At 33.3% G+C, this 14,721-nt stretch overlaps 1 protein-coding gene across 1 annotated transcript in view; it reads right to left on the bottom strand.

Moving 5' to 3' along the window:
- The window catches only part of LOC114329176 (ovalbumin-related protein X-like), a 66,115-nt gene that overhangs the window by 32,472 nt on the left and 18,922 nt on the right, over positions 1–14,721 (bottom strand). The window contains exon 3 of the mRNA XM_050642946.1: positions 6,555–6,690. Coding sequence (XP_050498903.1) covers positions 6,555–6,690 — 136 coding nt within the window. The remainder of the gene's footprint in view (positions 1–6,554; positions 6,691–14,721) is intronic.

Here is a 14,721-nt window from a genome sequence, read left to right as displayed (position 1 = left end):
ATAACACAGTTGATAGAGGGTCACCTTGTCTAAGTTCTTTTTTGACTATAAACTCTTCCGATTTGTGATTGTTCCACACTATTTCGTTAGATGTCATATTTAAGGTAATTCTTATTAACTTGATTAGTTTTTCTGGTATTTCCATTTGCCGTAGGGCTTCATACATTTTTTTTCTATTAATTTTGTCATAGGCCTGCTTAAAATCTATGAATAGTGCATATAAAACCATTTTATGTTCGTAGCAGCTTGTTTGGATTTCTTTTATGTTAAATATTTGCTCTGTCGTCGATCTATTGTTTCTAAAGCCTGCTTGGTATTCTCCTATTAGTTTCTCTGCGTATACCTCTAATCTTTCTCTTACAATCCTAGCAATTATCTTATAGCACACGTCCAGCAAAGCAATACCCCTGTAATTCTGCACCATCGTTGCATCCCCTTTTTTATGTAATGGGATTATCCAGGCTCTGGCCCACTCTTCAGGCATCTTTTCTTCTTTCCATGTAAGTTCTATCAGTTCATACACCTTTTCTAGTAGTTTTCTTCCCCCAGCTTTCAGCATTTCTGCATTTATTTCATTTGGACCTGGACTTTTATTGTTTTTCAATTTGCTTACAACTCTTTGCACTTCGTCTTTGGTTGGTTCGGCTATTCTTATATCTGCACCCTCTGTTCTGTCTTCGTCCTCTCCCTGATCTTCATCATCACTGTTTAGTAACGTTTCGAAATACATTTTCCATTCTTTCATAACTTTTCCCGGCTCACTTACTAGCTCTCCTTCTATGGTCGTTATGTAGCTTGTTTTGCTTTGGTAACCTTTTTCTACTTTTTTTACCTCTTGATAAAATGATCTTATTTCATTGTTTTTAAATTTTTCTTCTATCTCCTGCAACTTTTTTTCATTGAATTCTCTCTTTTTCTTCCTGCAACTTTTCTTTAACTGTTTTCGTACGTGGTTATACTCTTCTCTGTTTTTGTCGTTAGGGTTGGTCAACATACGTATTCTTAACTTTTTCTTCTCTTCTGACAGCTCTACACACTCCCTATCAAACCACTCCTTAGTTCTTGTCTGTTTTTTAATTCTGGGTATCAATTTTCTGCTTACTTCTTTTGTAATGTGTTTTATTTGTTCCCATCTTTCTTCTACATCTGTGGCTTCATTCTTTGTTTCCAAAAACAATTTTTCTATTTCTTCTTGATACTTTTGCCTGGTTGTTTCTTTTTTCAGTTCAGCTACTTCGTATGATTTTGTTCTTTTTGCATCCTTTTTTACAACTATTTTTTCTTCTACTTCACTTTTACATTCAATTTTTACTAAAAAATGGTCTGAACTGCAGTCTGCTCCTCTCATACTTCTGACATTTGTAATAAATTCCGCGTGTCGTTTTTCTATCATTACATGATCAATTTGGTTAACGGTTTTTCCGTCCGGAGATGTCCACGTACCCTTATGTATCTCTTTCCGCTGTAGCTGTGTACTTCTTACCACCATATTTTTTTCTATTGCAAAACTTATCAGTCTCTGTCCGTTGTGATGTGACTCGTCGTGTTTGCTATGCTTTCCTACTGTATTTCTGTAGATTGCCTCTTTCCCCACTTTTGCATTTAGGTCTCCCATTATAATTTTGACGTCATGTTTCGGTATCCTTTCATATTCCATCTCCATTTTTTCATAATATATGTCTTTTATCTCTTCATCTTTTTCTTCGGTAGGGGCGTGTACATTTAAAATGCTTATATTTCTTTTTTTCCTTTTAGTCGTATATAACACATCCTCTCCGATATGGGATTAAAACTCATAATATTTTCTTTTAGACCTTTTCTTATAATAAAACCTGTTCCCAACATCCTATCTGCTCCTCCACTTTTGAAAAAAACCACATTTTCTAATTCCGATATTTCTGACCTCAATTGTTTTGTTTCTTGTACCGCTACAATATCCAATTTATATCTTCCTACTTCTTTTACTAATTCCTTCATGGCTCCTTCCTCATAGGTGCCGCGTACATTCCATGTTGCCATTCTTATTTTCTCTTTTTTCCTTTTTTCCACTCTTCTTTTTTCTTTACCCATTTCTTTACCTTTTTCATCATTCTCTACGGAGTCAGACTTTTGATCTCTTGGCTTTTCTGTCTTATGGTTTTGTTTTGCCTCGTTATCTTGTTTATACTTCGTATTATCATTTTCCAATCTCATGTACTTGTCCGTTGCTTTAGTCGTTATAATTATTGGAGTCTTTTCTGCATTCCTTTTTAGTTTTTTGGGAGTCCTCTCTGGCTGTTATGTGTGCTTTCTGTCAGTTTACCATTATCCTTATCCTATTTCATATCTTTTCCATTAATATTTAGCTTCATATACCCTATTTTTACTGTATTACCCTTATCTTTTTCCTCCTTCGCTATTTTCCTAATTATAGCCTGTATCTCTCTTTCCATTTTTGTCATGTCAGACTCTATATATACTCCTTGCCCTGTTATGTTTCTAAGTTTACTTTTGTTCCTTAATACCGAGATTTTATCCGTCATATTTTCCATTTCTGCCAGAAATGATTTATCACCAATTTTATTTCCTTCCCTCAGTTTAACCTTTAGTTGCAGATTTGCTTCAATAAACTGTTCTAGTTTTTGTTTAGTGGACCTGTTATCATTGCTATCGAAAGTTAATCCTTTAATTATTATGTTCTTTTTTCTTTTATCCTTCTCAATTCTTTCTATTCTGTCATTTGCTTCATTGAGTCGTTTTTCTAACTCCTTATTCTTTTTCTCCAGCTGTCTGACACAATCCAATGTTTCTTGTTGCGCTCTGCGCAAGTTTTTTATTTCCATCATCATATCTTCATTTCTTGACATAATTGTCTGCATCATTTGTATCATCTGTTCATTTTGGTTATCACTCTTAGTCGGTGTTCTCCTCGTTACCTTGCTTTTTCTGAATAAATCTTCCGCATCGTACCCATCCCTACTTCTCTTATTCCCGTTCTCTTCGCTGCTGCTTTCATACTCCACTCTTGCCGGTCCCGTCTTCTTAATTGCTCCACCTCCACCACTGGCCATTTTTAAGGATTATATTAATTTGTGAATTTATTTATCAATAATTATGTAGTTAAAAATCTAATTGTTTACTTTTTATTTTGTTGGGTATCGATTAGTTGTTTTTGGTGTTTTTGTGGATTATCCGTCACCCAGCGCGCAGCGCCAGGATTCCTAGTGTCTAATGTATAATATGTTGCCTATTAATTGGTGCTAAATGTCCTTATTTTAGTAAATAATAAAAAATACTGGGAAACGTCAACTTTTAAATTCAAATAGGCGCTTTACAAACATAAATTTAAATATACAGGGTGATCCACGCAAGTACAGCATAGTCCATGTTCTGTAGTTTTAATGGATCACCCTGTATATTTTTTGTTCTTAGAAGCTACTTCACAACCTGATCTAAAAAAAAGTGTATTATGTAGGGTCCAATATGAATAATACAAGGTGAAATTTTTAAATTATTTATAAATTTTATGAAAACATTAAATATTAAATTAATACGAAACCCAATATAGATTTATTCTTAGTTAGAAAATGTACGTCTTTATTGAGATAACTATAGCTATGTGTGTAAAATAATACCAATTTTTAAAGTATGATAAATTATAAATTTCAAAATTTTATGTTGGTGTTTATAGGCTATTGATTATGTATTTTAGAAAGGAACTACAACGTTAACAGGGTTTTATTGTTTCATAATATGAAACAAGATTATATTATAGTCAATGGACCTCTATATTTGAAAAAACCTCGGAGTCCTACCATTTAAATGGGTGCGTTTTTGAGAAAAAGGTGAATTAGTACCTAGGCACAGGGCGAATTAGGGTGAGTTTTATGCACATTTAGTGCAAACACGTCTAAAGGAAAATTGTTCCAGGTTAAATGTACTATCGAAATATCATATTTTAAAGTCAAAAACATGTTTTTTTTACAAAAATATATCCAAAATAAAAGCAAGAAAAAAACATGGAAGATAGCAATTTTGATTTTTGCCCCATAACTTTTTTCCAGGGGGATATAGGTATAGACATTGCTTCACAGAAAAAAAACTTCTATTCTTCCTCTTTAAAATGTAGAAGTCCCTGTGATTTACAATTTACAAAATATGATTTTTCAAATTTGGCCACTCACAGTGATTTTGGGATATTTTCCTTGTTACTTCGCAAACATTGTTCTGTAGCTTTTTCCTACGCATTTCTAGGTATACGCAATGGTACATTTAGTAGAAAGAGAAGTCAATTACCTTTAAAATGTTTTATCGTAGAAGGGAGCATGGCTATATTTAAGCAAGATATGGTTTTTCAAAATTTTATACTTTTAATGATTTTTGATATATTTTACGATTATTTTTAAATTTCTCATTATAACTTTTTTTTATTGTATATTTGGATATATACATTGTGTAATAAAAAGGAAAGCTCATTTTCTTTAGTTTAAAATGGTGTACTGTAAAAAATTCTAGGACTATTTTTAAACAAGATATGCTTTTTCAAAGTGTGACATATACACAGGCAATAGTTGGAACCATATGGAAAACATTTTTAGTATTAATTTTATGAAAACAAGTTATTCTTTATAAAATGCTCTGCCTAGTCTAAAACCTAAAATTCAATCATCAGATATAAAATTGTATTAATAGTGTACGAGGTATGTTAAAAATATGAATTTGCTCAGGAGTAAAGTTCCTTTATATTTCACAATATCGAAAAGTTTTATTAAGAAAAATTATTTGTAATTTAAAATTATATTATAATATGCAATTATGTTCTTGATTGACTAATTGAAAAAAGAATAAAGAATTTTAAAATTTTTTCAAATTACGGATACTCTTGGGTATCCTACGGATATCTTGTTTAAAAATAGTCCAAGATTTTTTTGGAATACACCATTTTAAAGTAAAGAATTGCTGTTTTCTATTATGCAATGTACATCCCTAAATGTACAAGAAAAAAGTCATAATGAGAAATTTAAAAAATGATCAGGAAAAATATTAAAAATCATTAAAAGTATAAAACCTTGAAAAAGCAGAACTTGCTTCAAAATAGTCAAGCAACCTTATACAATAGACCATTTTAAAGGTAATTGACCCCTCTTTCTAATAAATGTACCATTGTATATACCTATAAATGCGTAAAAAAAAGTTACAGAACAACTTTTGCGAAATAATCGGGAAAATGGCCCAAAAATGCTGTGAGTGGCGAATTTTGAAAAATCCTATTTCGGAAAATAAAATGCTAGATACTTCTACTAAACTTCATTTTAAAGAGAAAGAATGTAGGTTATTTTTTGCTAAAGCAATGTCTATACCTATTTCCCCGTGGAAAAAAGTTATGGGGCAAAAAACAAAATTGCTTTTTTTCGTGTTGTTTTTTTGCTTTTTTTTTTAATATATTTTTGTAAATAAAAATATTTCTGACTTTAGAATGTAATATTTCGATAGTAAATTTAACCTGGAACAATTTTTCTATAGACGTCTTTGTACCAAAAGTGCATAGCACTCACCCTAATTCACCCTGTGCCTAGGGACTAATTCACCCATTTCTCAAAAACGCACCCATTTAAAGGGTAGCACTCCGCGGTTTTTTCAAATTTAGAGGTCCGTTGACTTTATGAAACAATAAAATCCCGTTAACGTTGTAGTTCCTTTTAGCTCTCTTATTTTGAACATAATCAATAGCCTATTAATATCTTGACGAAAATTATCATAATTTTAAAATTTCACCTTTTATTATTCATAATAGGCCCTACATAATACACTTTTTCGATGTGAGGTTGTTTAGCAGATTTTAAAAATATAAAAATATACAGGGTGTTTTATTAAAATTAAAGATCATGGACTATGCTAGAGTTGAGTGAATCACCCTGTATATTTATAGTAATGTTTAAACAGTGCATATTTGAATTTAAAAGTTGACATATCCTAGCGTTTATTATGTATGATTTTCTAGAATAAGGACACAAACCATTTTAATCCATAGTGGTTTCCACAAACTATAATTTTAAAATTTCACCCTGTATTATTCATAATACACCATACATGACATGGTTCGTTGAAATCAGGTTGTAAAGCAGCTTTTAAAAATATAAAAATATATAGGGTGTTCCATTAAAAATAAAGCTTATCGACTATGCTAGGCTTGCGTGATTCACCCTGTACATTCAAATTTAGATTTAAATAGCGTATACTTATATTTAAAAATACACGGGTATAAGCGTTTTTTTTAATTTTTTAAAACAAGAACAGAAATAATTTTATTCCATAAGTGCCTTCCACCCTATATACTAGTACTGAATTGCCTGACGTTGTGGCTTGAACTCTCCGGGCATGTATTTAACTGTATAAATAGTTTAACATACTTTAGCAGTAGATAAGGTAAAATATACAGTAATAATACTAATAAAGTGATAAAGTAGTGATAGGAATAAATGCAGAAACTACTTTAAATTGTGTTTTGTTTCTTCAATCAGTAATATTAAAATCGTTTTCAATGACCCCTAAGCACAAAATAAATAGTTACTGACCTGCTGTAGCAGCTGCAGCTTCGGCACCATACTCATTAACATCAATAAATGTCTTTTGGTTAACTTGGGAGACCTGAATTCTAGCATCGGCGATTCCAGTAAGGTCAGCATCGTCAAATATATCTGTAATTCCCAACTGGAAACAGAATAATTTTAGAAATACCTATCTAATAATGAATAAGACTATTTAAAATATAATAAGCGCCGATGTTTATATAAACAAAGATATAAGCGTTCAAAATCGTCGCCACTTAGGATGTGTATAGATATGATGTACAAACAGGAAAAGTAGTCGCAATCGGCAAAGAATTTGAAACTTTATTGTCTATTGATGAAGCATAACGTAAACAATTAACGTAAAAAGTGGAATTATGTATAGTTCATATAATTAGCTAGAATCTGTAAAAGTTTCAAGTTTCTACATAGTAAAAAACAAAAGAATTTAAGCATTTTCCATTAAAATCGTTTTCCTTTTATTTAAACAATTAATAAACATGCAATTTTTTATTGATTTTATTCGTGTATTGTTACCGCGAATGCATATGTCTGCAAAGTACCCCGCACAAACCTTATGGAAATTAGGTCCCAGTGGATTTCGTTCATACTTTGGGAAAATACCCTTTGAAGTATCCTGATAAAAAGTTCTCATGGGCACAACTCAATTGTATGAAGGATTTTCAAGATATAGAGGCACAAATTCGGAAAATTATAAGATTTACTGGGTATTCCAATTCCCTGAGTTACTGGTTACCTGGCAACATGTAGAAGTTTGGATCAAGGAAAAGTATTAGTAGTCTAGGATTTTTTCCTGGCTATCGAATGGCGACCTTTAGTTTGACCTTGACTTTCAACGGACGTCATCTTCTAGAGTTTTGAGGGTTTTCGGCATTAAACTGATATAAACAGATTACTCATGGGTTTTTGGGATCGCTAAACACGGATATGCCATCAGAATTGACCTCCGGAGGACGTAATGGCCATGGCCACAGCAAGGGACGTCATCTTCTAGAGTTTCGAGGGTTTTCGGCATTAAATTGATATAAGCAGATTACTCATGGGTTTTTGGGATCGCTAACACGAATATACCATCAGAATTGACCTCCGCATGACGTGGTGTCCAGGGCCACTGCAAGGGACGTCATCCTCTAGAGTGTCGATGGTTTTCGGCATTTAATTGATGCAAATGAATTACTGGAGGGTTTTTTGAGGTCGCTAAATACGAATATGCCACCAGAACCGACTCCCGGAGCACCTGGTTTCCAAGGTCAATGAAAGGGGCTCCTGAAGTTTCGAGGGTCTTTGTTACTACATTAATGCAAACGGATTAGTCACAGGTTTTTGGTGTTGCTGAATACGAATACGTGATCAGCACAAACACAGGAGCACCTGGTGCCCAAGACAGGTTATCTTCTGGAGTTAAAAACCTAAGAGTAATCCATTTGATTCCCCCGAAACACCAGAACACACATATTTTTGTTAAATACTATCTTGGTGGTTAGCATGTACATTTCACGTAAGCACTGATGATGACTGGTAAACCAGTCGAAAACTGGTTATGTGATTTTGATGTGGCCCTTTTGAGGGTTTTTAAGTATACCTTTTATACAGGATTTTACTGTTTTTTGTATTACATGGTATAGAAAACATAACAAACACCATAAAAGAAGGAGATGGTGGAACAATGAAGTTAAAACAGCAGTGAAGAAAAAGAAAATAGCATAGAAAAAATGCATTGAAACCGAGCTGAAAGAAGATAAAGAATAATACAAAAGGCTGAGACGATTAGCGAAAAACACCATAAGGAAAGCAAAAACAAAGACGTGGGAAGAGTTTGGAGAAGAATTACAGGAAAACTATGTAACAAATTATAGAAGCTTCTGGACAACAATCAGACATATGAAGAAAGGAAATCGTAAAGAAATAACAGCCGTAAGGGATACAACAAACCAAATCCAAACAAATCCAGAACAGATAGCTAAAGTATGGAAAGAATACTATGAAAACAAATTTAGAAATTAAACAATAGATGATAGAAGTGAAATATATCAAGATAACCAGAACAAAGAAATAGAGCAAATAAGTAGAGAAGAAGTAATACAGGAAGTATCAAACGTAAAAATAGGTAAAGCTGGAGGGGATGATGACATAGACCCGGAAATGGTCAAGTACGTGGGAGAAGAAGGGATAAACTGGTTGTTGAAAATGTACAAAGAGGCATGGGAAAAGCAGCAAATTCCAAAAGACTGGCAAAGTAACCTTATAGTACCAATATACAAAAAGGGAGAACACCTCAACTGCGAAAATTATAGAGCAATATGTTTATCATCGGTATGTTTTAAAATATACACGAAAATAGTAGAGAAGAGGCTAAGACAAGAGGTAGAAAAAGAACTGGAAGAGGAACAAGCAGCGTTTAGACCAGAAAGACAGACAAACGATAACATTTACATCATTAGAAATATAATAGAAAGAAGTATTGACTCGGGAGGAAAGCTCATTCTAGCGTTTATAGATCTAAGGGCAGCATTCGACTCTATAGAAAGAAAAATTATATGGAAATGCTTGCAGAAGACGAAAGTACCAATTACACTGATAAAAATAATTGAAAGTATATACAGAGTAGTAAAAGGGCGTGTACAGATAGCAGGAGAAAGATCTGAAGAATTCAATTGGGAAAGAGGTATCAAGCAAGGAGACAGTCTTAGTCCGCTACTATTCATAATAGTCATGAATGAATTGACTAGAAATACTGGAGAAAGAACGAACCAAATACAGACAACAATAGGATACCAAAGACTACAGCCAATAAAAATAGAAACCTTATTGTATGCGGATGATATAGTCCTTATAGCAGATTCCGTGACAAAAATGCAAAAACTTATAAACATATGGACAGAAGAAATAGAGAAATTAAAAATGGAAATAAACATCGAGAAAAGTAAAATAATGGTCATCGGCGTAAAGGAAGAAAATAAAGTAAATATAAAATGCAAAAATACTCAACTGGAAATAGTTACCGCATATGATTATGTTGAAAGTATAATTACCAATGATGGGAAAATGGACCTCGAAATAACAAACAGAACCAAAAAATCAAACAAACTGTACTACGCACTAGCGCCAGTTCTGAGGAAAAAAAATTGTACCAGGAAACAAAAATTAAAATATATAATACGATTGTGATACCGACGATACTGTATACGAGCGAAAATTGGACTTTACAGAAAAAGCATAATAGTAGGATAAATGCAATTGAGATTAGACATCTACGAGCTATAGCCGGAAAGACCAAATGGGATAGAACAAGAAATGAGGCAATAAGAGGGATAACTAAACAGGAACCGATAATGAATAAAATAATAAAGAGACAATTAAACTGGTATGGACATCTAATGAGAATGAAACCTAGTAGACTAACAAGGAAAGTTCACGAAACAAGGAATATTACAAAAAAGAAAAAAGGCAGACCGAGGAAAAAATGGATACAGCAAATAGTAGAAGCAGGAAAAATTAAACAGAAAACAAGACAGAAAAGAATGGAAGAGATGGGTGAATATGTAGCTAAACTTAACCCAAATCCGACACCTGAAAGGGTATAAAGAAGGGGAGAAAGAAAAGAAAAGTATTACATGGTACACAGCCAACCACAGGAAAACTTTTTCCTTGTGAATTTTTATAACTAATCCGTTTGCATTAATGTAGTACCAAAGATCCTCGAAACTCCAGGAGCCCCTTTTATTGACCTTGGAAACCAGTAATTCATTTGCATCAATTAAATGCCGAAAACCGTCGAAACTGTAGAGGATGACGTCCCTTGCACTGGCCCTGGCCACCACGTCCTCCGGAGGTCAATTGTGATGGTATATTCGTGTTTAGCGATCCCAAAAACCCATGAGTAATCTGATTATATCAATTTAATGCCGAAAACCCTCGAAACTCTAGAAGATGACGTCCGTTGAAGGTCAAGGTCAAAGTAAATGTCACCATTGGATAGCCAGGAAAAAATCTTAGACTACTAGTACTTTTCCTTGATCTAAACTTCTACATGTTGCCAGATAACCAGTAACTCAGGGAATTGGAATACCCAGTAAATCTTATAATTTTCCGAGTTTGTGCCTCTATATCTTGAAAACCCTTCATACGATTCAGTTGTGCCCATGAAAACTTTTGATCCGGATACTTCAAAGAATATTTTTCCAAAGTATGAACGAAATCCACTGGGACCTAATTTCCATAAGGTTTGTGCGGGGTACATTTTCATTCATTTGCACTGAAGAAAAGGCAGTCAAATTAACGTCTAAAGATTTGACCCAAACTCTTGAACTAAAGAAAAGCGTTTAATAAAATATTACTGAAATTCTTATATTTAAACGGTCTAAGCTAATTTATTAGTGGTCTACGGCATAAGGATACGGAAGGGAACGGAAAACCACTGTATTGAAGGTCTAAAATGGCATTCCTAGACAATCATAATGGCATTTGAGAAAGCCCAAAGACACCTTCATGAATCATGGAAGTCGGAAACCAAGATCCGGCAGGAGAGGTACACTTGAAGAATATGAGGCCTCTCAGGTCGTCAGCAAACGAAACCCTCATAATCAGAAGGAAACCAAGAAAACCATTGGTTTAGAAAAAATAGAAAAAGGAAGAACCCTAAGACTGGCCACATGGAACGTGAAGAGTTTGTATCAACCAGGTAAGCTCGATAACCTAACAGCTGAAATGGATCGCCTTAAGATAAATATATTCGGTATCAGCGACGTTCAATGGCCCGATTCAGGAAAACTAACCACAAACAACGGCATAATGTATTATGTTGGTAACAATGATCCAAGACATCGATATGGAGTTGCGATACTTGTAGACAAAGAGACAAATAAATCTGTCGTTGGTTTTACCCCCTACTCTGAAAGATTGATGATGATTCAGTTACAAACATTCTCTAAAAAGATAAACGTTGTCCAAATCCTACTGCCGACAAAGATGAGGCCGAGATAGAAAGGTTCTACATGCAATTGAACGAAATCATAAGATCCACAAAAAAGATGTTGGTGATGGGAGATTTCAACGCCAAGTTTGGAAAAGGAAAAGTGGATGGATGTGTGGGAGAATTTGGCTTGGGAGAGAGAAATGAAAGGGGGGACAGACTTGTCGAATTCTGCCAAAGCGAGGAGATGTTAGTAATGAATACCTTATTTAAATTACCTACAAGAAGACTTTATACCTGGATATCACCGGCGGATTCGGAAGATCACATTGGAAGAAACCAGATAGATTACATTTTAATCAAATCCAGATATAAAAACACTATAAAGTCTGTGAGAACATACCCCGGAGCTGACATATAGTCCAGGGTAATAAGGTTTTTCCCATGAAACTCGAGCAGCCAGGGTACTAAAGCGTTTTTTCGACAGGTAATACCTATAGGGACAAATTATAACTATTTCCTGCGTAGGATCTGGCGGCCATTTTTATTTATAAACAATTAAGTGTCAAAAAAATGGCATTTTTCCTTTTTTTTTAAGTCAATGGAAAACAGTGAAACTTATGGTTTTTTTAGTACAAATATCTTTGAGACTATGGAAAAAGCTTTAAAATGACGTATTACAAAGTTTGATACACTCATTTATTGTTAATATAATTGCGAAAAAAGGTCGGATTTGCAAAAAAAAAATTAATTTCGCAATATCTATTGTAAAAATTAGTGAACAGCTTTGAAATTTTTGTCATATAATGGTTCTTTAGTGCTTAATACGTGATAAAAATTTCAAAGCGATTCATTCAATTGTTTAAATTTTATTCAAATTGTTTTTTCCAGAGAGCATTTTTTTGCAATAACATAAGTCAGAAAGAAATGACGTTAGAACCATTCCACAGGTGTCAAATGAAAGAGCATGAGCTATATTTTCAACTTGGTTTAAAAAAAACGAATAAAAAATGCATTTATTAGTAATAAATAATTATGCAAAAGTACCGTAAATCTTTCCTTATAAACTTTTTATTTTGTTATATAAGAAATTATATATATTTATTACAATTTTTTATCAATTATAATATAAATAACATTACTTGGTAATTGTGCACTTAAAACAGGGTAAAAAAGTTATTTTTTTTTGGAAAAAGTTATCCAAAAAGTTTATACGGAAAGATTTACGATACTTTTGCATAATTATTTATTACTAATAAATGCATTTTTTATTCGCTTTTTTTAAACCAAGTTGAAAACATAGCTCATGCTCTTCCATTTGAAACCCGTGGAATGGTTCTAACGTCATTTTTTTCTGACTTACGTTATTGCAAAAAAAATGCTCTCTGAGATAAAAAATTCGAATAAAATTTAAACACTTCAACGAATTGCTTTGAAACTTTTATCACATATTAAGCACCAAAGAACCCTCATTTGACAAAAATTTCAAACCTGTACACTAATTTTTACAACAGTTATTGCGAAAATATTTTTTTTTGCAATTCCGAACTTTTTTCGCAATTATATTAACAATAAATGAGTATATCAAACTTTGTAATATGTCATTTTAAAGCTTTTTCCATAATCTCAAAGATATTTGTACTAAAAAAATCATAAGTTTCACTGTTTTCCATTGATTTGAAAAAAAAAGGGAGAAATGCCATTTTTTGACAGTTAATTGTTTATAAATAAAAATGGCCGCCAGATCCTACGCAGGAAATAGTTACAATTTGTTCCTGTAGGTATTACTTGTCGAAAAAACGCTTCAGTACCCTGGCTGCTCGAGTGTCACTAACAGGGTATATTTTTGTCTTATTATCCTGGCCTAATAAATTCAGATCATAATCCATTAGTAGGCGTAATGAAGATAAAACTGAAAAAGATCCAAAAACAAACAAATATACCACGATTTGATGTCTCAAATATAAAAGAAGAACCTGTACGTCAGAGGCTAAAAGCAAAAATAAATGATAACTTAAAGAAAATCAAACAAGACGTGATAAAAACAACAGATGTAAATGACAAATGGAACGTGATACAAGAAACGTTAGTAGAGGCAGGAAAGAAGATAGTACCCACAAGAATAATAAAAAAACAGAGATGGATGACTCCAGAAATTCTAGAGCTAATAGAGGAAAGAAGGAAACATAAAGGCAGGAGTAAGGCAAAATACAAGGAAATCCAAAAATTAATTTTTTTTAACATCCCATTTATTTACAATCTGTAATAATGATTACAATAAGTAAATTGTTTAACAATTAAAAGAGACTTGCAGGAGACTGTCCAGTGACAATAACCTATAAAATCATAATTTTAGTACTTAACAAAATTATTTGTGACTAATAAATAAAACCCTATAAATAAAACTCTATAATAAATAAAATATTTTTGAAAATTTAAAATTTAAAATCTTGTTCGTAGATCGCTTGGAGTGTGGCGCTTTAGCCTTCTGTTTGCCTGGGGTCTCATTAGGTTCTTCGCTAGCCTGTTGGGGTGGTTTTGTAGTCGGATGTCTTATTTTTGGGCGTAACTGGCAATTTCTTCTTTGACAGTCTTCATTTGGAGATCACGATTGATGTGTTCATTGGGCATGTACCACGGTGCATTTGTGATAATGCGCAAGGTTTTCGATTGGAATCTCTCCAGGATGTCGATATTGGATCTCGACGCAGATCCTCACAGTTGGATACCATAGCTCCATATTGGCTTAATCACTGCCTTGTATACTAAAATTTTATTGTACAAACTCAGTTGTGACCTTTTTTCTATCAGCCAGTACATTTTATTGAGTTTCAGACCCAACTGTTTTCTTTTCGTGAATATGTGTTTCTTCCACGTTAATCTGCCGTCCAAGTGCATACCTAGGTATTTTACGTCATCCTTTTGTTGTAGTACTTGTATTTATTGAGACGGTTGGGCACGTATCTTTTCGATTAATGAACGTTATATGTACTGACTTGCTTTCGTTTACTTTAATTCGCCATGTTTGTAACCAGATATTTATACTGTCGACGTTTGTCTGGAGCAGTTGCGAGGCGATGTACGGGTTTGAGTGAGCTGCAATGATTGCTGTGTCATCTGCATATGTGGCTGTGATGATGTTTTGGCTTGTAGGAAGATCTGCTGTGTAGAGTAGGTAGAGAACTGGTCCAAGGACACTACCCTGAGGTACTCCAGCTTTGATTGGATGTAAGTTAGTGC

The sequence above is a fragment of the Diabrotica virgifera genome, chromosome 2 (genome assembly GCF_917563875.1).
Source record: "Diabrotica virgifera virgifera chromosome 2, PGI_DIABVI_V3a".
Taxonomy (NCBI): Eukaryota; Metazoa; Arthropoda; class Insecta; order Coleoptera; family Chrysomelidae; genus Diabrotica; species Diabrotica virgifera.
This window is presented reverse-complemented; position numbering and strand designations above follow the sequence as displayed.